Here is a 24,534-nt window from a genome sequence, read left to right on the forward strand (position 1 = left end):
AATCGCGTTAAGCGAGGTTTTCCTGTACTTCATTAATTGTGGAAAATAATACTGTCCTCTTAAAGATGAGTACGGTGCAGAGGAAACAATGAATGTTTTTTAAACCAAAATGTGATTAAGAGTGTGATATGCTTCAATATATCTTATTTTGAAATATTTAAGCTATTAACATTCACAAACAGAAAAATTATCACATAGTAAGAGGTTGGTACAGCTTATCTTGTGGTATCAGGAAACATTTCCACAGGCAACTGAATTCTGATTCTCTCTGAAGAAGTAAGAAGTCTAGAAAATTAATTTTTACTACTTATATCTGCTACTTAAATTTTAATCCAACAACTTGAATCGAATAAGGTACCTAAGTTTTATTAATGTAAATTCATCGAGTCATTATTACTTTAATAAATTTCTCAGGCTTCAGTTGGCACTTTATAGGCACTGGTCATTGTATGAAAGTCTGAAACACACAATGTTTACTGCTTGTAAATTTAAATTATGGACCCTCAAAGGAAGAAAGAAGATGTCCGAATTCTTAGCTGAAGTTGGGTAAGTTTTAAAGAAGAAAAATTTTTGCTAGTTTGATTTTGTGTTAAGACATTCATTTTTTCTTTTAATTTTAAATAAATCATATATATTAAATATTTCTTCAGAAATATTTAAATCCAAGAGCGAAAAGTACTTTTAGATCCAATACACATCTATAACAGATCAGCCAACTCCAAAGAAGTCCAGGATAAAATTCAGAAAATAAATGACAGATAAGTATACTACACAATCACTTTTGACTTCTTGCAGTACTGAGTTGGTGGTCATTTCTGGAAGCAGGGTCTCTGACCATTTGAATTCTTTGACACTGTAAATAAATCATTCACAAATCATCTGACAATTTGTTACTTTTAGGAAAAGAAGTAGAAAATATTAGGAAATGTGACACATTTTATTTCTTATTTATTTTGTACCTATAAAAAATAAGAAATAAAATTAAAAGCATCACATTCCTTGATATTTCCTATTTTCTTTCATCATCTTCATTATTGTCATTACATATTAATCATAATCTTATACTGTTGGATACATAGCATATTTTTTTTGAAATACTACTTAACAGACTCCTGATTTTTTGTTTTTCTTTTTCATGCAGTTTATATCCAATCCTAGTTGTGCCACATATAGTTTCTTAATGTTGCTATTGGAGTTAAGAGACAGTTCTCTTCACAGTAACCACTTCTATACAAATTGTCAGATGGTTTGTGAATGATTTATTTACAATGTCAAGAAATTTAATCTCTCAGAGACCTTGCCTCCAGAAATTATTGCCAACTCAGTAACTATTACAAGAAGTAAATGTGTAGTAAAACTAAATAAAAATCTAAAACCCAAAACTAAATGTGTGGTATATCTATCGTTCATCTGTCATTCATTTTTTGGATTTTCTCTAAGACTTCTGCAGCAATGGAAATGACATGGAGGAATTCTGATTTAATTTTTGCAAGTTCTAAAGCATGTCATGGAAAACAGTGCTTGTAATTAATTATTATTATCTGAAGACCCATGGAGTCACAGACTCATATAGGAGGTCTCTTTTGTCACACACACAACTCATTATACCATGCCTTAAACACATTCAAAATCTCTGCATACTCTGTGCTCTCAGGCAATGCATTTCAATCATTCACAACTTTCCATGCAAAAAACTATCTTCCTACTCCTTGCTCACCTTCTCCTTATACAGCTTCCAGGGATGACCTCTTGTTCTTCCCCAATCTCCCACCATTTTATGAAAAACCTCTTTAACATTAATCAGATAACAACCCCTTACCGACTTTTACATCTGTCATATCACCCCCTCTTCCATCCTATCCACTAGACTGCGCAAATTGCATCATCTCAACCTTTCTTCATATTCAACATTCCAGAGATTAGAAACTATTTTGGTCAGTCACCTCTGACAATGGAACAAGAATCTCCTTACTTCTACAAGTCAGTGTCCTCATCATCATCACAGTTTTGGCAATATGCTAACTAAATTTTAGGTCCTTATCCAACATCACTCCAAGAGCTCTTATTTCTGCCACTTGCAACAATATATCCCCATCAAGTGTAAATTCTACATTCCGTCTTTGTTTTCCAAAATTTAAAACCTCACATTTCACAACATTGAACTAGTATTTGCACTCCCTTGTCCATTCACTCAGTCTATTCAAGTCTTCTTGTAAGGCCATATCTGCTCTACTCCTCATAGTTTGTCCTAACTTTGCATCATCTGTAGACAACTATATATCCCCATTCAAATCTTCCCCAATATTATTAATGTACAGGTTAAACAGCAATGGCTCTAAAACAGACCCCTGATGCACACCAATAGTGACTTTCCTCTTCTGGGATATTGCTCCCTGATACACAACTTGTTGATACCTATTAGACAGCCAGTCTCCAATCCATTGCAATAGTCTAATGTCCAATTTCTATCAAATTTCTAGCAGTAATCTATCAAAAACTTTTTCAAAGGCTAAGCCCAATGCTGCTGTCACCTTATTGTAATAAATAAGTAGATTACTAAAACATGACTTGCCTTTAGCAAATCTGTGCTGTCAATCAGATGATTACATTGATTATGTGTAGTTTTTTTTAACATGTAAAATGTTGCAGGCGTAGACTTCTGTGGCTAATTGGTTCAAAAGATATATTTCGGTGATTACACCACCTTTTTTTATTATTCAGTTATACAAAATACTGAAATAATAGTTCCCGACAAGTTTCGTAAAAGGTTAAGGTTAAGTTATACTATTTACCCCCTGAAGATGTAAATCCTACGATTTACGAAACTTGTCGGGAACTATTATTTCAGTATTTTGTATAACTGAATAATATTAAAATGTTATTTCCTTCTGTAACTTTTAATTAATCAAAGAAGTTGTAATTGAACCAGTTTTTTTTTATTTCAGTGAACTATTACAATAGCAGCAAATTTTATAGTGAACCTTTCACTGTAAAAAAAAAAAAAATGACTCGATATTCCTAGCCAAAGCACTATTGCATTAATGCACTTCGAATGAAATTCACTAGAGTAAACTAACCACTATAAACCGTGAATCTGTTGTAGTGAGTTGACTGTAGTGTTAATCCCCCCTCCCCCTTTAAAAAAAAAAAAAACTATGAAACCTACAGCAAATTTATTTTCTAAGATCACAAGCTATTGCACTTATCTCATTACTGTGCAGAGGATCTAGATTGAAATTTTTCATGGATTACTAAAGTTACTAAAGAACCTGTTACTGTATATTCATGTCCCTCCTGGTTTCCGCTCACTATAAACAACCATAAAAACTCAAATAAAGATAAATAATTACATGTGTAGAGGCAGACTTCTCAAACCTTCCAGATATATTTCACAAGTGTAAGTGGGCTTAATCATAATACTGCTTCACAGTGTAAACAATGCAAAGATAAGAAAAAAAAAATAATTTTTTGAACATACTAATAATTCACTGTTTTCTACTCAGCATCTTCAGAGTACAAATTGCAATTATGACAAGCACACAGTAAATCAGTAGAAGCAATGCAAATTGTAACTGAGCTAGAACTTATGTCCTAACATGTTGCCCTCTGTGGGCCAGATAACCATAAAGTTAATTTGAAAAAGACAGGCTATCTTTGGAAAATTAATGAAAATCATACTTTGTTGAAGTTGGGGGAGTGCTTCATAGCAGATGCTGATTCTAAAAATAGTTTCTCAGACCTATAGTGACTTCATCATTCAATTCTACAAAAAGGAGCATCCAAACAAAGCTTGGTTTGTCAGTTGCACCTTGCCATACAGATGATCACAAATGTGTAATCTTTGTTCTTCGAGGAAGATTTTAACTGCTCTACCAATCTGTTCAAAAGTAGGCTAAAATGGGTGCAAGGAACTTAATACACTCCAGAATGTGCAAGAGGATGAAGTTGATTTTTGAAAGAATGGATGAAAGTGGCTAGCTGAATGAGTTTGAAAGTGGCATGGAGATTATATTTACAGAGAACCTTAGCTATCTTTTCTGATATATCCTTAATATATGGAATGGGAATAGTTTCGCTGTGATCCTATGTGTTGTTGAAAGAGAAGTGGGAGTGAATGCAGTATTTTTTATGAGCCGTTCACTAAATTGGTGTCGTGAAGGGCATTGAGCTCAGTTTCAAGGACTGTGTCCATTTTACACAAATTGTGGACTCTACAACCATGTTATAAATAATTATTTTAATTTCCCGATGTTTCAACCTTCATATTAAGGTCATCATCTGGAGTATGTACACACACCACACCACACACACACACAGAGAGAGAGACAAGCTAAATTACATTTTATAGTATGCTGAAGAGATGTTTTAATCAACAGTTATTCTACTGGCCTGACCTCTAGTGAAATTAAAATAAAATTACAATAAATGAATGAAATAAAATAAATTAACTACATCAAAGCTATATTCTATTTAAGACATCAGAGAAACATTCTTTCATATAGATAGTTTTGGTACAGTAAAAAATGATGTCCTAATTTAACATGACAATTGTTATATGAGGGTTGTTCGATAAGTCCATTCCATGCAAAGTCTAAAAGATGGTGCCACCAGTGCGTATTTTTTAATTGCTGGCAACTGTTGGAGAATTGATGAAAATCTCTTTCCTGCCAGCCAACTTTTCATGTTTAGAAACAGATAGTAGTCCGAGGGAGCCAAATCTGGCTCTCTCGCCTTACACACTAAGTTTCAGTCAGATAGATCTATTACTCTGTGCTTGGCATTCATTTGTATCAATCAAGTACCATGATTTGTGGAAAATGGATGAAAAAGAATTTCATGTAGTGATTAAACATTACTTTTTGAAAGGCAAAATGGCTCAGGAAACCAAAGCTTGATAAACATTATGGTGAGTCTGCACCTTTGATTAGAATGGTTTATAAGTGGTTTAGTAACTTTCAAAGTGGCCATATGAGCACAAGTGACACTGAACATTCTGGACGCCCTATTGAGGTCACTATTCCTGAAATTATTGAAAAAATCCATGATACAGTGATAGAGGAGTGAAGGTGCGTGAAATTGCTAAGGCTGTGAGCATCTCAAATGACCGCATACATAATATTTTACACGTGAGAAAACTCTCCACAAGATGAGTGCTGCGTTTGCTCACACTGGATCAAAAGCGTCAACGTGTGAAGTTGCAGGGACACTTGAAGCTGTTTCAACAGAATCCAGAACAATTTTTGTGTTGTTTCATAACAGTGGACGAAATGTGGATTCATCACTACCAGCCTGAGTATGGTCAGGCTGGTAGTGATAATAACTATGGTCAAACAGTCAAAACAATGGGTTGCAACCGGGGAATCTGCACCAGAGAAAGCGAAAACCATTCCTTCAGCAGGAAAGGTTATGGCCACCGTGTTTTGGGATGCTCGTGCCATATTCTTCATAGACTTCTTGGAAAAGGGCAAAACAATTACTGGAGTGTATTATGCGTCTTTGCTGGATCGTTTAAATAATGGAATAAAGGAAAAACGACCACACTTGGCAAAAAAGAAGATTATTTTTCATCACGACAACGCACCTGCTTACTCTTCTGCAATTGCGACCGCAAAATTGTTCAATTTACACTACGAAGTCCTTTCGCACCCCCCCCTCCCCCTCCAGATTTGGCTCCCTCGGACTACTATCTCTTTCTAAACATGAAAAAATGGCTGGCAGGAAAGAGATTTTCATCAAACGATGAGGCGATTGCCGAAACAACTGCCTATTTTGAAGAGTTGGACAAATCATACTATATGGACCGGATCAAAAAACTCAAGCATCGTTGAACTAAGTTAGACCATAGTTAGACACGTTAAATATAATGACTATGGTCACGCTGTTCTTTCTGATCGTGCCCTGAACATGTTACATAGAATTGACTGGAAAAGCACCTCACACCAAAACAGGGTATGAATGTAAATTTAAGGAGGCCTGTGTATAGACCTCAAAGGAGACTATGTTGAAAAATAAAAAATGTTTGTCTCCAAAAAAATTGTTTTCTTCATTTTTGCACAGACTTATTGAACAACTCTCAAATTAGATTTAGGATCCTGGATTACCTATGGTCCTATTTATATTTAACTAGGGAGAAAGGTTAAGTGGGTAGAATATGTGCCTTCCATTTTCTTGGGATTTTTAGACCATCATTATTGTTAAGATTAGGGTGATTGATAAGAATCTCACAGGCCTCCTTAAATTTACGTTCATACCATGTTTTGGTGTGATGTAAACAACAGGTGCTTTTCCAGTCAATTCTAGCTGTTCTTTCTGATCGTGCCCTGAAGATGTTACATAGAATTGACTGGAAAAGCACCTCACACCAAAACAGGGTATGAATGTAAATTTAAGGAGACCTGTGAGATTCTTCTGTCAATGCACTCATGGAGAGCAAACTTTCACCATTGGTCCATAAAAGCACCAGTTTTGAAAATAATGACCAGCATTATTTTCATGTGGTATCTTTGATCCCTCACCCACATTGCTAATAACATGTGTCTTGATGTGGCTGGTATTCTGATGAAATCCAAATCTCCCAAGAGGAACATTCCACCTAAAGAAATATCAGCACTTAAAAAAAGTTATGCAGGGAAAAAAAAAAAAAAAATAAACACGTGCACACACACACACACACACAACCAAAGCAGATAAAGGAAATGCTACTACAGGTAGGTATTTAAAAATCCGGCAACCTCCGGACCCGAAGGGTGCCGGATTTTTGAAAATGCCAGATTTCGGATGGTTATATATGCTGTATATTTTTAACAGAAAATGACTACCTGCACAGTCCTTTAAAGAAAGAAAATTAAACACTAAATGAAAAGCTTATGAAAATTTAATGTTCACCAACTAAATATAACTGTTCTACAGAATTTTAGTTCAACTGAATAAAATAGTTCCTCAGAATTTTAATTAATAAAATGTTGATGGTGGTGACAGCACATCTGGTTGACTTGAAGTTAATGGCAGTGAATTATCAAGTGTGGACACCACTGCTGCTTACTAGCTATTTTCTTGAATATATCGTGCAGTGTCTGCTGCTTCATATATTTGGGTCTTTCTCTAATAAGTTTATCTTGGAGCAAGTAAACATTCATGATTTCTTGTTCACTTACAAAACTTCGTTGCTCTAGTCCAGCCAGCAGTTCAGTTGTCAATGTAATTAACCTGTCAATAGAGATTCTTTCTCTCACATCTTTCTCATTTTCGTCACTGCTTTCATCTTCATCACTACCTGTAGAGGCATTTCTCTCCAGACTTAACCATATCTACAATTTCAGAATCAGTGTAATGATGAACTGTAGGCACATTATCATCGACATTCATCCATTCTGTTAAAACATCTTCATTTATCCTTGAAAGCTCCTTGGCATCAGGATTGGTTACATCTTTAACATAAGCAAGAAGTTCCTGTATAAGCTGCTTTTCTTTGGGAGCCCTAAACCCTGCAATATTATTTTCAGTGTCTTCGTTAGAATGAGAAGTAAACATTAAACTTGGCCACAATTTATGCCATCCATTTTTCAGTATTGATGTTTTCACAGACTTCTATGCATTGGCAACACAGTACACTGCTTCCTTAATGTTGAATTCTTTTATGAACTTCTGAACTCGCTAGGCACCTCATTAACAGGGATCGATACTTATACTTCATAGAACGTATAATACCAATGTCCTGTGGTTGAATTAGTGATGTGCAGTTGGGTGGAAGGTAGACAACAAAAACATTATCTTTCACTAGAAGATCGGCTTTTGGATGTGCCGAACAATTGTCTAAAATAAGAAGTATCTTGCAATTAGGGTCTAATCCAACTGAGTTACAGTGAGCCCTAGCCTCAGGAACAAAACAGTTTTGAAACCAATCCAATGTAATATCAGTGGTAACCCATCCCTTCTTGTTGGCACGGTAATGGACAGGAAACTGTGTCATACTCTTGAAGGCCCTCGGATGTAAACTTTTGCTGATAACGAGCAACTTACATCTATGGGTACCCGCAGCATTAGAGCAGCACATTACCGTGACACGATCCTTCGAAGCTTTAAACCCCGATGGCGATTCTGCATCCTCAGTTGTTAGAGTTCTTTTTTGGCGTACATCTCCAAAACAAGGCAGTCTTGTCAGATTGTACACTTGTTCAGGACTTAAATGTTCATCACTAACTAACTTTGCAAATTCATCCACATATGCACTAGCCGCATCTTTGTCTGCTGAATGTTTTTCCCCACACACTGCACGAAAATGTAAGCCATATCGCGACTTGAAACGATGCAGCCAACCTTCTGAATATTCACACTTGTGTTGCAATCCCAGCTCTTCATGAAACATTTTGGCTTGTTCCTTTAATAAATCACCAGAAATTTCCACACCTTCACTTACATGAAAATTAAACCAGGTTATGAGAACTTGGTCCAGTTCCGAACTTTTTCCCTCCGTCATTGACTTCGTTACAAACATTTGCTTTTTTTTGTGGAAGGACCCTCTACTCAACTATACACAGCTCACCATATTTAATCTTCTAACTACACACAACACTATCAACAAACAATGCCATCTACCACTCACTACCAATATTATTTTTTGCCTCTAAATTGTGTGTCGTTATTCAATTTGTCTGTATGTAGGATGAAAAACTAGAGTTTCCAGGAGAAAAAATCCTACTGCCTCTGTATGAGAGTGACTAAGTTACTTTCATTTGAAAAAGCCCATATAAAGATTGTTCAATTCAAGTTCAATTCTTGTCACAACAAGAATTGAACTCAGGTCATAGCCAGGTGGTTATGATTTGTATTTATTAATTTCTCTTGTTTAAACTTTACTATTTACCCCTGAAGATGTAAATCCTACGATTTATGTAACTTGTTGGGAACTATTATTTCAGTATGTTGTATAACTGAATAATAAAAAATGTGGTGTGATCACCGAAATATGTCTTTTGAACTTGGGTCTTTTCCAGTCGAAGGATGCAATGTCCCATTGTTTTTTCCAGTTGTGCTTATGGTAGTACAATTCAATTAATTTCTGATCTCTGAAACATTCTTCAGTGAAATATATGGTCTTGTAAATTTTATTGCTGGCAAACTCAATCCTTTTTCAAGTTTTATTTCTTGCAAAGAAATAATCCTTTCAGTCCTTCCCTGTACTCTAATATCGATAATCAAAGTAAGTGAAAAAATTCAAGGGATGCTCAAGGGTCAAAGCTGTAAAACTGAGAGGAGACCTCCACATAGCCTTTAAAAGAATGCGTAGAACTGACAAGGGCTTATGACCTAATGTCCAATCCTAACATTCTCATGGTGCACCTCTGTTAGGTATCTACCTGGATACTGAACAAATGAGGATGGGCTGGCAATTTGGAATTTAGCTGACCAAATTGTATTCTTATTGGCTTAAACCACTATATAAAATGATGATATAACATGACAGAATTTCCTACTGGCAGGGGTGTTGCCTGGTAAAACAAGGTCCCCATTGTTTTCACCAGGGAACCAGAGTGAACAACAAAAAGTCAGCTACTGGCACAAATCCTGAAACACACCTGAACTCACATCACAAGAATTCAAGATCAGTACTATCAACATAAGAAACCTGAATGGCAAAGAAATGGAGCTAGCTGAGGAATTGAATAAGTACCAGATTGATGTAATAAGGGATGACTGAAACAAAAAAGACAAAAACTAGTTAGATCATTCTGAGCAATAAATACAAAATGTTATATTCAGGCAATGACAATCAATGAAAAAAAGGAGTAGCCATAGTATTCAACACTAAATATGAGGCTAATCTTCTTGAATGGCAGGCAATATATAAAATAGAATGATGTGGGCAAATATCGGAATGGAGAACTGGACAATTAGATGTATTTGTGCCTATGGTCCCACAGAAAGTTCTACTAAGGTAAAAATGGAGGAATTTTTTGATGCTTTAGAGAAAGAAACTGACACAATGAAAAATGAAAAGTTGGTGCTTGTTGGGGATCTAAATATCAGAGTTGGAAATGATTGTCAGGCATACAGAAATATTTTGGAAAATTTGGAGAAAAATAAAGCTAATAATAATGGCAAATACCTGTTGGATTTCTGCTCAGGACATGGACTGGTTATTACTAACACAATGCTCCAACATAAAAATGTGCACAAATTCACATGGAGAGAAGAGGCAAGGAATAAGAAAAGTCTCATTGACTGTTATTGTTGATAGTGATTTTTCTCAATGGATACCAGAGTGTACAGAGGATTTCAAATTGGAAGTGATCACCATTTAATCTTGAGCAGGATAAAATTGAATTTCATATTGAAAAGAATAACATGTAAGAAAGTTTTAAAGCAAAAAGTTGAGCAGCTCTCAGGTGTGAACTGTAGACTAAAATACACAAATATTATTCAAGAAAAAATGCAAGAGTTTGAGAACAGGAACCAAACTTTGGAGATTCAGTGGCAAGCCCTGAAGAAAACATTGATTGATTCATCCAAAGAAGCATGTGGTGAGGTTGCCTGCAAGGAAAAAAAAATCAGAACTCCAAGGAAATTAAAGAGGCAGTGAAGGAAAAGAAGAAAGCATATCAAAAGTTTCTGGCAAATAATTCAGCTTGTGCTCTTAGAGAATACAGAGACAAATGTAAGAAAGCTAAACACCGTGTAAAACTAGCTAAACAAAAGTCATGGAAAGACTGGTAAGAAATGGAGGAAACAGTGCTGTAAAAGGAATTAGAGATGAAAAAGGTGACATAAAAACTAGAGAAAAAGATCTCTTTGATGTATGGAGTAATTTGAAAAATTGCTAAATGAAACAATCAGTGACAGCACAGCGGTAAAAAAACACTCGGCAGGCATGCAATCAGGAATACATATTCTTACATGAAGTAGAAAAAGCCGTGAAATGCGGAAATGCAGTGGGAGTAGATGGTATTAAACCAGAAATGTTCAAATATGGAGGTATAAAAGTCTTACAGTGGCTGCACTGCATAGTTCAGAAGCCTGGGCATAAGGACGAATTGCAGATGATTGGAGTAGAGCTATCATAGTACCGATATATAAATAGGAAAATAAAACTGAGTGTGAGAATTACAGAGGTATTTACCTACTGAGTGTTCCTGGTAAGATTTATGCAAGTATACTTGAGAAACAGTTAAGAAGGTTTGTGGAAGGGAAGCTTCATGAGGAACCAGCTGGATTCAGATCATATAGAGGCTGTCAGGATCAGATTTTCACTTTACGACAAATAGTTGAAAAATGATGCTAATATAACAAAGATCTGTATTTAAGTTTTGTAGATTTGGAAAGGGCATATGACGAGGTGCCAAGAGAAAAGCTATTCAAAACGCTACATTTGTACGGTGTCAATGGAACATTATATCAAGTAATACTTAAAGAAAGTGGTATTAAACCTGAGATCAAAATTACAGATGTTAATCTCAGCTCTTTTCTTTATGCAGATGATGTTATACTTGTAAATTAATACACTACAACTCTGCACGATTCCTTAACTAAATTGAATAACTGTTGTAATAGATTTGGTATGATGGTCAGCGATAACAAGACAATGAAAATAGGTAAAAGCATTGAAAATATCAACTGCATTGTGAATGGAGAACCTGTGGAACAAGTAAAACATTTCAACTACTTAGGCACGATTTTTAGTGAAGATAGTAAATTAAATATGGAAATAGACAACAGAATCAACAAAGCTGGTATGGTAGGAAGTCAATTGATTAAATTCATATGGAATAAGAGAGAAATTAGTCGGAACACTAAATCAGCTGTATACAAGACAATGTTCAAACCATTTTAACTTATGGATCTGAGAGCTGGATCAGAAGTAAAACACTTGACCAAAGACTAGAGGCCACAGATATGAGAGTCTGAGAAAGATTAGGAGTATGAACAGATGGCATCAATGGCAATATCATATTAAAAACGACGATATTAGGAAAGAATTTGACATTGTCAGCATCCAGGAATGTGTTAGCTGAGCTAATCTCAGGTATGGTCACTTAAACAGAATGGGAGAGGAAAGATTAGCAAAAGAAGTGTTCTCTGCCAGGTTGGCAGGAAAAAGACTCAAAGGAAGACCACAATATAGGTTGATTGATACAGTAAAAAAGTGCCTTAGAAGAAAGAAATATAAGATCTGGTAATTTTATAGTCTTGACAGATAACAGATTGATTTGGAGGAAAATTGTTGATAGAAAGTTAGTAATGATGTAAATTTTTCATGTAGTACTATCATATCCTGTACACCCCTCGAGGGTACATGTCAGGAATTTGATGATGATGAAAAAATTCATATCTGATTTTCTATAATAAAAGAAGTTATTACCTTTAAAAAAGGATATGTAATTACTTATAGGGACGTAATTTTTTCTTTGTAATTATTAGTTTGTTTTTTTTCTCTCCTAACAGATTACCTTTAATACAGTGTAAACAGAAATTCTCAGCTATGGATATGCAGCTAAAAGCTAACGTAAGCACTTGGTTAGAGGCTATGTCAGAAAAATATGGGTGAGCATTAAATACAAATTTCCATGTTGATACTATTTATATCGTTAGAAAACTGATTATATTTCTTTGATCCTATTGCCAGCCTATCTGCGGAGGGGATGAATTCACAAGAAAAATAAGATATACAAAATATCATATTTCATACTAAGAATTAAACTACAGGTTGTACTATGAAACTTCTAAAGAAATTCAGAATACCAGAGCAGTTTTCCAACAGGTATTGGATTTGTATACCTGTGGTCATAAATTGCTTGAGTTTTCTGTTACCTTATCTTTCTTTGCTGATCAATCCTAAAACATTATTTGGGCAAAAAAATGTAGTCCTGTTTTACTAGTATTACTTTAGACCTTATTGCTAACAGTAATGTTAGCAATAAGAGCTTTTCTGCTACTCACAAAAATTACACATGCACAAATATCCTTTTGTGCATGTTCAACCACAAATACTCATATGGTGGTATAAAAGTTTCATAGTAGCTACATTGATTGGTGATTGGGATAGGGCTGTATCCTAGTGAAAAGGAAAATAAAATTGAATTTGAGAATTGCAGAGAAATTTCTTTATTCTTGTTCAAAAAATAAAATAAAAAATTGTGAAAGATAACTCGGAGGAGGGGAGGGAAACAAGTTCAGCCCAGATAAGGATTGTTATGGTTGAGATATTCACTTTAAAGCAAATTTAGAAATTATGGATATAACTGAGGCAGTAAAGACAGCAAAGCAGAAGGTTTGGGAATCCTTTGGAGAAAGATTAGACGCATCCTATGCAAATGCAAACAAAGTATTATGGCAGACCATCCGCCACCTTCAAGGGAGGAAATCGCACAGCAAGGGCAATTAAGGCCTCTGATAGTGCACTTTTAACAACCGAGAAGGATATCCTCCACAGATGGAAGGAATACTTTGAGAGCCTTCTTAACCTGGGTGGCCCAGCATTTGTGGACATCCAAGAGGTACAGATCGGGGCAATGAGTAGTCTCACAGTAGAAGAGGTCCATTTAGCAATAAAATCGCTAAAATCAGGCAAGGCTGCTGGCGATGATGAAATTTGCCCCGAAATGTTAAAAGCCTTAAATCGAAACAGTGTTCTCTGGCTGACTCGAGTGTGTCAGGCTGCTTGGATATCTGGGCGAGCACCAAAGCAATGGCAGACAGGCCTAATAATACCAGTCTTTAAGGAGGGAGACCAGAAGGATTGCAGTAACTATCATGGCATCTCTCTCTCTGCTCAGCCTGCCTGGGAAAGTGTATGCTAAGTACTTGGAAAGACGGTGCAGGAGCATAGTTGAGTCAAAGTTCCATGTAGAACAATGTGGCTTTTGTCCTGGTAGAAGCACAACTGACCAAATCTTCACTTTAAGGCAAGTCTTTGAGAAATCTTGGGAATATGCCAAGAATGTCTACACATCTTTTGTGGACTTGGAGAAGGCATATGACCGGGTTCCTCAGGATAAGCTTTGGCAAGTAGTACAGGAGTATGGAGTGGATGGCCAACTATTAGCTACCATCAAGTCCCTGTATGAATGCCCAGAGTTTTGTGTCAGGGTAAACAGCACAAAGTCTGAACCTTTCACAGTCTCCGTTGGCCTCCTCCAAGGGTGTGTTCTGTTACCCCTCCTTTTCATAATATTTATGGACTGGATTGATTGGCACAGCCGAGGCAGTGAGTATGTCAGAATTGGAAGATGTAGCATTGGACATCTGCTTTTTGCAGATGACCTAGTTGTGCTTAGCTCTTCCACAGATGACCTCCAGCAGACCCTGGATAGGTTTGTAGCTGTTTGTGCAGCTACAAACTATGCGGAATGAAGATCAGTGTGGCCAAAACTGAAACATTTGTGGTCTCAAGACAACCATCCCAGTGGACTCTACATGTAAGTGGAGTCCCAATTGAGGCAGGTGGAGAAGTTTAAATACCTTGGGTCCATATTCACAAATGATGGAAAATTGGACGTAGAGCTAGATACTCGAATTGGCCAAGCTCAATACTGCGGGAGCTTGGCCGTTCGGTAGTATTGAAGCGGGAGTTAAGCCAGAAGGCAAAGCTGGCTGTCTTCAATACAGTCTATGTCCCCATCCTCACCTATGGTCATGAGAGTTGGGTAATGACCAAAAGAATGCAGACACGAATCCAAGCTGCTGAAATGAGGTTCCTTCGAGGGGTTGCGGGGCTAACAAGACTCGACAGAGTCAGAAGTTTCTGCAATTTGGGAAACCCTCAATACTCAACCGCTGCTTCTCCGTGTTGAGAGAACACAGTTACGTTGGTACAGGCACCTGGTCAGAATGCCACAAGAGAGGCTCCCTCAGCAGGCCCTCTTTGCCAAGCCAGAGGGTGGGAGGCCATGTGGAAGGCCAAGGACTCGCTGGATAGATTATATCCAAAACCTTGGGTGGACACGTTTGGGAATCCCACCAGATCACCTGAGCTTGGTGGCAGAGGATTGTGACCATTGGAAGTTCCTCTTGCAGCTGTTGCCCCCACAACCCAATTAGGAAAGGTGAGCCTTGAAGATGTATGTATGTATGTAACAAGTTTTTTTTTTGTGTGCGTGCGTGGATCTGAAATAGAAAGCTTATGATACAATTCCAGGGGAAAAGCTAAAAGCTCTTCAAAATGCTATAATTAAATTGTATAAATTGGGAGATAATATACAGAGCAATACATATATTTAAGTTCTAAATCCACAGTTAATTCATGTTGATGGGGAGAAAAGAATAAGGAATGTACGAATTCATGAACACGTGAAATCACATGCTATTTTGCCTGTTGCAACAGAAGCAAAATAATTACCATTTTAAAAACTAGAATGTCCATAAAAGAAAAGCTAATTTTCTGACGTGTAATAATAAACACCTCATCACACAAGATTACCCTATTATTGGAATGCATTCGCCTTTTTCTGACATGCGCAGAAGTGTTGAAGTTTCTCTCATCTGTGGTCGGACAGTAATGGAAGATAGTTTGATGTTAAATTTATAAGGCCTTTGTGCACTTTATTTCTCTTGTGATTCATCTCTATGGATTGCATTATGAATGAAGGCGTCATTGGATTGCATTATGAGGGGTGTTTGAAAAGTTTGGCAATTTTCCAATAGACGGCAACACAATTTCATTCATTCATACCAGTGTCGGCACGTATAATGTATTTCATGATCCCTGGCAAAAATTTTAGCCACATGCGACACATAGTTCTTGTTTGGCAAACATTTAAAATAACCGTGTTCGCATTTTTTTTATAAAAATGGAGAAAAATGAGTTTCATGCAGGGAATAAAACACTTTTATTTGAAGAAGTGGACAGCCACACAGATCAAAGCTGAGTTAGATGCAATTCATGCTCTGCACCAGCATTAAAGACTGTTTATTTTTGTATAAATGAGTTTAAACATGGTTGTAAGTCCATCGAAGATGAAACGCACTCCGGACGCCTGACTGAGGTCACTATGAAGGAAATGATTGACAAAATCCATGGTATCATTATGGAAGACCACCAAGTGAAAGTGCGGGAAATTTCTGAGATTGTAGGCATCTCAACTGAACGGATGTATAATATCCTGCACAAAAAATTCCACATGAAAAAGTTGTGTGTGATGGGTGCTGCGACTGTTGACTTTCGATCAAAAATGCATGCGAAAAGACATTTCAACACAGTGTTTGGCGATGTTTAATTGCAATTCGCAGGATTTTTTGCGTCGATTCGTGACTGTAGACGAAACTTGGATCACTATACACCTGAGTCCAAGCAGCAGTCAAAACAGTGGACAATGCCTGATAAAAGAGCACCAAAAAAGTGAAAACCTTTTGTCAGCTGGGAAGGTGATGGCCACTGTTTTTTGGGATTCCCAAGGAATTATCATGATAGACTATTTGGAAAAAGGGTAAGACAATAACAGGAGTCTATTATGCATTATTGTTGGACCATTTAAAAGAAGAACTGAAAAAAAAAATGGCCAAGATTGGCACACAAAAAAGTGCTCTTTCATCAAGACAATGCACCGTCTCAAACATCGGCCAACAATGGCAAAATTGCACAAATTGAGGTTCGAATTGAACATGGCTAAGTTTGAATCCAAACTTAGCCCTGGGTGACTTCTTGTGTTGTTCCCAAACTTAAAAATTGGCTCATTGGGAAAACATTTTCTTCAAACGAGGATGTCATCAAGGCTGTCGATGAGTGTTTTGCACAATTTGACATATGCTACTTTTTAGATGGGATGAAAAAATTGGAAACTTGCTGGACCAAATGTGTAGACCTTGATGGGGACTATGTTGAGAAATAAAGGTGATGTTCAAAAAATGTGTTTAACTTATTTTTTTACCAAAATGTTCAAACAACCCTCGTACAATACGGTGCAACTAATACAATATGTTTTATTATTATTATTATATGACACCTCCAGGGAGTCTAATGACTCATCAAGGGAGGGCACCACTCTATACAACTCTCCATTTCCACCACTCAATCCACCAACTACAACTGCACCAATGCCATCTACTGCCTAGCACCACCACTAGCATTTTCACAGACATCACAAACATCCATGTCCACGGCGGGCATGGATGTTTGGCTGGAGAGCAGATATGCTAACCACTCGTCCACCAGTCCGGCAATGGAAGTATCAAGGCAGCCGTTGAGACTATGCAGCAGCTTCTTCCTATGCCGTACCATTCAGGTATGACGTGCGGGCACCAAATCATCCGCAGACGACCTAGGTACTGGTCTGGGTGTCGTACTTAGAAGAGCAGTCACCATACTGAGATCTATTGATATTCATTCTCTGATATATATGGGCAATAACAATCAGGGAAAAGGAGGAGGAGTAGCTATAGTATTTAGCATGAAATATGATGATAACCTTCTTGAGCGGTTGGTAACAACGAGTGGGCAAATGTTAATTTACAACTGTGAACAATTGAAACTTATTTGTGCCTATGATCCCATAGAAGGTTCTACTGAGGAATTTTTAGAGTCATTAAAAGAAGCAGCTTACAGGGAAAAAGAAAAAGTGGTCCTTATCATCATCATCAAATTCCTGACATGTACCCTCAAGGGGTGTACAGCAGGGTACAAAATGATTACCAACCATATAGAAATATTTTTTGAAAAATTTTGAGAAAAGAACAATGCTAATAATAACATGAAATGCCTGCTAGTTTTCTGTTGAGGACATGGACTAGTTATTACAAACACCATGTTAATAATAACTAACATAAAAATGTGCACAAATTCACATGGAGAGAAGATGCACGAAATAAGAAAAGTCTCATTAATTTTGTTTATTGTTGATAGTGATGTTTTTTACACTGGTTCAGGACACAAGTGTTTACAGAGAATTTGAAATTGCAAATGATCACCATCTAGTTTTGAGCAGGATAAAATTAAATATCATATTAAAAATAAGAATTTGTAAGAAAGTTTTAAAACAGATCAAAGTTAAACAGCTTTCAGAAGTGAACTGTAGACTAAATATGCAAACATCATTTGGGGGGAGAGAGATGAAAGAGTTTGAAAGCAAGGACCAAACCTTGGAGATTCACTGGCTAACCCCTCCCTGGATTCAGCCACAGAGGCATGTGGCGAGGTTGTCTGTAAGAATAGAAAAATCAAAACTCCATGGTCATGGATTTGGGAAGTTATAAGCAGTGAAGTAAAAGAAGAAACTGTACTTGAAATTTGTGGCAATTAAGTGAGCTTGTGCTCTTAGAGAATACAGGGAAAAATATAAAGTGATGAACAGTGTAAAACTAGGTAAAGAAAAAAGTCATGGGAACATAGGAAATAAATATTAGAAAAGTGGCAAAATATTCTGGAGGCTATTGAAAACCTTAGAAATGGAGGAAAGAGTACTGTAAAAGGAATCACAAATGATGAAGCCGACATGAAAACTGAAGATAAAGATATTCTTTATGTGTGTATTAATTACTTTGAAAGCTTGCTAAATGAAACAAGTAGTGACAGAATGGTGGTAGAAAACATTATTATTATTACGGGCGACTCCAGGGAGTCCTTAGACTCATCGAGGGAGGCCCTAAACATCATGTCCACATAACTATTCGACATTCCCACAGTATCTATCATACCTTGCCTTGAACTCACTCACTGACATAGCACCCACATCAGACTCTAGCAACTTATTCCACTCATTTACCACTCTAAAAGTAAAGAACCCAGCTCTAAAACCCTTGCTAACCACACAAAAATATCCTCTGAATTAATCCTATAGAAACCCTTCAGCAATTTGAATGTCTCAATCATATCTCCCCCTTTCTGCCTATCAACCAATTTCTGCAACCCACAAATCTTCAACCTGTTCTCATAAGGTTCATTCCATAGACCTGCTATGATCTTGGTCACTCGCCTCTGGATCCTCTCCACCTCCTCCCCATCAAGAAGAAACCTAGGTGACCAAATCTGGGCACAGTAGTCGAGATGAGGTCTTATCAAGGCTCGGTACAGAGGAACAATAACTTACTTGTCTCTGCTCGTCAAAGTATTTTTTCAACAACCAAATGAGTTGATGAGCTGATTTAGCCACTTTTGCAATGTGTCCCCAAAACTTCATCTCCCTATCCACCAACACTCCGAACTCCCTGGCCTCATCAATCTCCTGGAGTAGAGTTCCACCAATGTGGTATACTGCTGCTAATCTTTTCACTCCAAAATGCATAACCTTACATTTTGTCACATTAAATTGACATCCATTCTCCTTAGCCCAGAACTCCAATCTATCCAAATCATCCTACAAGATTTTGACATCTTCTGCATTCACTATTGTCCTACCCAACTTTGCATCATCAGCAAACAAATGAACTGTTCCTCTTAGATCCTTCCCTATATCGTTAATGAACAAATTAAACAGAAGTGGTCCAAGAACAGAACCCTACGGCACACCATTAGTCACAGGCCGTCTTTTGGATTCTACTCCTGAATAAACTACTCTCTGATATCTGTCCATCAACCATCCATATATCCATCTCACCAACCCTATATCAATTCCCATATGTTGCAGTTTATGGATTAGAATTCCATGTGGTATCCTGTCAAAGGCCTTAGCCAGGTCCAGCAGTATCACTGTAAACCCATTACCCTTATCCAGTTCAGCCGTCACTGTGTTATAAAACTTGAGCAAGTTACTGAGGCATGATCTACCCTTCACAAAGCCATGCTGTCCTTCGTACAGTATCTCATTTTCATCAATCCGTTCCTGTATTTTTCCCTTGACTACTTTCTCCAAGACCTTGACAACAACTCCTGATATGCTGATCGGTCGGTAATTTGCAACAGTAGTCTTGGATCCTCCTTTATACAGTGGAACTATTTTCCCCTCTTTTCACACCTTCGGGACTAAACCAGACCTGAGACTCAGATTAAACAACATGGTCAAGGGCACTGATAATTCTTTAGCCGCTTCACGTAAGACCTGTGCCGGTATACCATCCAATCCCACAGATGTATTCAAATTAAGGTTCTGTAATAGACTATTCACCTCCACTTCATTCATCACAATTCCCGTATAAACTAATGGTTCCTTCATTCTTTCAATGTCACCACCTGGATGATATACTCTTACAAAGTGCTCGCTCAGTAATTCCACTATATCGACTGATTCAGTGACCTCCTTACCATCGGCATTCCTTAAAATCATTCTGCCGTGTTCAGTTTTTTTTTTGCTTGCAGCATATTGAAAGAACTGTTTGGGATTTTCTTTAGCTTGCATAACTAGTTTCCTTTCATAATCCGCTGTTGCTTTTTTTTATCACACTCGTTACCCTTCTGGCCTGCGCTTTATACCGTTCATGTGCTCGCAGGTCACCTTTCTCTTTAAATTCCCTCCACAGTTGTTTCTTTTTTTGCAGTTCAAGCTTAATGCTGTTATTCATCCATTTAACCCCTACTTGTTTTACTATTCGGACCCTGGGTATACAATCAGCCATAACCTCCTGTATATGCTCCTTGACCACTTCCCATGCTCTATCGACATCCAGCCCTTGCAGTTTTACATGCCATGGCACTGAACCAAGCAATCTCCTAAGCTTGTCACACTTGCCAGCATGGTAATTCCACATATACTCTGTCTTAATCGAAAATTCCACACCTTTAGCCACCTCCCAGGTCAAGACCTTATGATCACTCTCACCAATAGGTGGCAATATGGTCATATTCATTACAGTCAAATTCTGAGATGCTATTACCAGGTCAAGCACTCTCAAACCCCTAGTATTTTCAATTACATGCTGTGTCAGATAGTTATCCCTTAATAATTGAATAAAATCCAGTTCCTTCCTCACATGTGTCCTCTCCTCCTTCCAATCAATGTTACCATAGTTGAATTTCCCCCATAATTACCCTCCTTCCACTCATTTCATCAATTTGTTTATTATTATTATTATTATTATTCAGGCCTCCAAGGAGTCAAAAGATTCATCGAGGGAGGTCCTTCCTAAGACATAAAGTCTGTCAAGACTCATTGAGGGGAGCCCCCCCCTGAGAAACACAAAGTCTATCATACCACTCTTTAAACTCACTGACCGTTCTCGCTCCCACCACTCCATCAGGCAATGCATTCCAAGGCTCAACCACCCTCCACACAAAGAAACCACTCCTTACCCTCTTGCTCACAGTTTCCTTTCGTAACTTCCAGGGATGGCCTCTTGTCATCACTCCTTCCTGCTGTTCAACCAAGCGAAAGAACTCCCCAGTGTCAACCCTGTAACCACCTCTCAACAGTTTAAAAGTCTCAATCATATCACCTCTCCTTCTATCCACCAAACTCTGCAGTCCACATTCTCTCAGCCGATCCTCATAACTATCCATGTACAGTCCTGAAACCATCTTTGTCATCCGTCTTTGTATCCTTTCCACAGTTAATTTATCCCCTTCAAATCCTGGGGACCAAATCTGAGAACAATAGTCCAAGTGTGGTCTGATCAGAGACTTATACAACGGAATGATAACCCTCTTATCTCTGCAGGTCAGTGTCCTTCTCGTAATTGCAGCAATCCTCTGTGTTACCTTCACCACCTTTGCAATATGTCCCCTAAACTTCAGGTTTCTATCAATCATCAACCCCAGATCTCTTGTCTCCCCTACTTCCTCCAGTATAACTCCTCCCATAGAGTATGCAGCATCCCATCGATGTTTCCCAAACCTCAAGACCTTACATTTTGCCGCATTAAACTGACACCCCCATTCATTTGCCCATCTATCTAGCTTATTTAAATCCTCTTGCAGGGCTACCACATCCGCACTCTTACAAATAATCCTTCCCAGCTTCGCATCATCCACAAACAACTGAATATCCCCCTGCAATCCACTGGCTATGTCATTGATATAAAGGTTAAACAATATAGGTCCTAGTACTGAGCCCTGTGGGACCCTACTTGTAACTCTCTGCCTCCTGGAAACTGCTCCACCTTACACAACTCTCTGATACCTATCAGACAGCCAATCCTGAATCCAGTTGACCAATCTGACATCCAGACCCATGTGCTGCAACTTAAATATCAGCTTATCATGTGGTACCCTGTCAAATGCCTTCGCCAAGTCTAAGAAAATTGCAGTATATGCCTTTCCCTCATCTAATGTTTGTATTCCCTCATCTAATGTATGCATAAACAATTTGTTTATGCATACTCCACCATCTATTCCATCACCTGGTCTATAGCAGCACCCAACTGTATATTTTGTTCTGCCAGTCTCAAATGAGCTCTTTTCACTATCCTGCAATACAACTTCAATTCTCCTTGTCTTCAGTTCATCAGCTATTATCAATAACACTCCTCCCCCCATTTTATTCTCTCTGTCCCTCCTAAACACACTATAACCTACACATTCTATCCCACTAACTATATCATCTTCCGTCAGCCATGTTTCACTAATACCAATAACCTGTGGCCAGAAAGAGCCAACCAAGACCAAAAATTCTTCCTTCTTGTTCTTAATCCTCCTGGCATTAGTATACATGAAATGCAGAGGTCCCTTTGTCCCACCCCTATCTTGATGCGTTATTCTAACTATCCCATTTCGATTACTTGTCCTTTGTACTGGCTTGGGTACATTATATACATTCTTACACTCAACTGTCTCACTCATTCAATAGGAATGTCTCACTCATTCAACATTCAATAGGAATGCAATCAGGAATACACATCAATGCTTAAAGTAGAAAAAGCCATCAAAAACCTGAAACGTGGCAAGGCAACTGGAGTAGATAATATTTGACCAGAAATGTTCAAATATGGAGGTATAAATGTTTTACAGTGGCTAAACTACATAATTCAAAGGGCCTAGTTGTTACAGAGTCGAATTCTGGATGATAGGAGTAGAGCTCTCATAGTACCTGGCTATAAAAAAGGTAAATAAAACAATGTCAGAACCTATGTTTTGCCTCTTTCTGCATTGGATCAGCTCATTTTTAGATTTTCTTGGGGTTAAAGAATTAGAAAGACTGGGTGTAATGTTAAACATTCTTAGAATAAATTTTCCTTATCAATTATTTTGAAATAAGTTATGACAGTGTATTAAAATTAGTGCTACGATAAAACTTCTGTAAATATAACTTCTGTTACAATAAAACAATCAATCAAGGAAAGGAAGGAGTAGCAATAGCATTCAACACCAAACATGCAGATAAATTTCTAAATTGGAAGACTGTTTTAAGTAGAGTTATGTGGGCAAACTAAAAATGGAGAAATGGACAACAATAGTTATTTGTGCCTAAGAAAGAAGTGGAGCAATTTTTTGAGCCATTAGGGTAAGCAGTTCACATGTTAGAATCGGAGATGTTAAACTTAGCTCTTTGCTTTATGCTGATGATGTTGTACTCCTAAACTCATCCAGTGAAAGACTTCAGGTTCTCTAACTAAACTGCATAACACTTGTAACAAATTTGGCATAAAAATCAGCAATGATTGAAAATTGTTGCTGATATTTTGATTCTTTAGGCAAGATTTAGTGAAGATGGCAAATTAAATTTGGAAATAGACAACGCCATAAACAAAGCTGGTATGGTAGGGAGCCAGTTGAGTAAATTTATATGGAATAAGAAATTTGACAGCCAGTCAGACCACCAAACTAGCTGTATACAAGACAGTGTTCAAACTAGGTATTAGTTATGGATCTGAGAGATGGGTTAGAAATAAAACAAAATTGAAGATGATGATGATATAACTTCTGCTTTATTTTATTTTATTTTTTTATTTTTTACAATAAATATTGTGCAATAAATTGTGCAATATGTTTTTCGTTGCAGGTTGTTTTCCACTGTACAGAATCATATTTATTCCAGTTGTCTAATTACACTAAACTATAATTGTCAGTAAACATAGTGACAATTAGAATATTTAATGCTGCTTAAGATGTTCACTCTTAAGCAGTTCACTCATAGCTTTAGTGTGTGTGTGTGTGTGTGTGTGTGTGTGTGTGTGTGTGTGTGTGTGTGTGTGTGTGTGTGTGTGTGTGTGTGTGTGTGTTTGTTTGCTGCTTCTGCGTCAGGCAGTTGCATTTTTACAAATCTTATAGGGCATGTTAGTTGCAACTTTCTTTGACAGAATTTTATTTGTGAAGTGTCTTTATGATATCGAATATCTCAAATTGATTTCAAGTTACCGTATTTGCCTGCATATAAAACGCACTTTTTTTCTTTGAAAATAGGTCTGAAAAACAGGGTGCATTGCATCTTATATGCCGATACTCAGTTTTTATTATTTTCATTTCTGGAAATTTTCTCTGTTCTGAGTTATGCAATTTCTTTATTGCGGTGTGTGTGAGAGCATTCCAGTTACGTAGAGCAGTGTTTCTCAAACTTCAGACATCTGCGTTCATATGATTGGTGCGGTATTAACAAAAGATCGTGCTACTAAATGACAAAGAGAAGCCGACAGTTGAGTTGAAATGCTAATTATCTTCAACCGAATTCCTTATATAATATCTGAAATAGATTCACTATATATTTCTTAATTTTAACACGTTCACTCAAACAAAACTATATGTTG

General features: G+C 37.3%; 1 protein-coding gene across 1 annotated transcript in view; it reads left to right on the forward strand.

Annotated features, from left to right (window-relative positions):
- Window positions 1-24,534, forward strand: part of Cdc45 (cell division cycle protein 45) — a 309,294-nt gene that overhangs the window by 184,523 nt on the left and 100,237 nt on the right. Inside the window, exons 12-13 of the mRNA XM_090392057.1 lie at window positions 415-546; window positions 12,439-12,537. Of these exons, the coding sequence (XP_090248183.1) occupies window positions 415-546; window positions 12,439-12,537 (231 nt within the window). The remainder of the gene's footprint in view (window positions 1-414; window positions 547-12,438; window positions 12,538-24,534) is intronic.

Source organism: Typopeltis vanoorti, chromosome 4, assembly GCF_054136105.1.
Source record: "Typopeltis vanoorti isolate ZY-2024b chromosome 4, IOZ_Tvanoo_1.0, whole genome shotgun sequence".
NCBI lineage: Eukaryota > Metazoa > Arthropoda > Arachnida > Uropygi > Thelyphonidae > Typopeltis > Typopeltis vanoorti.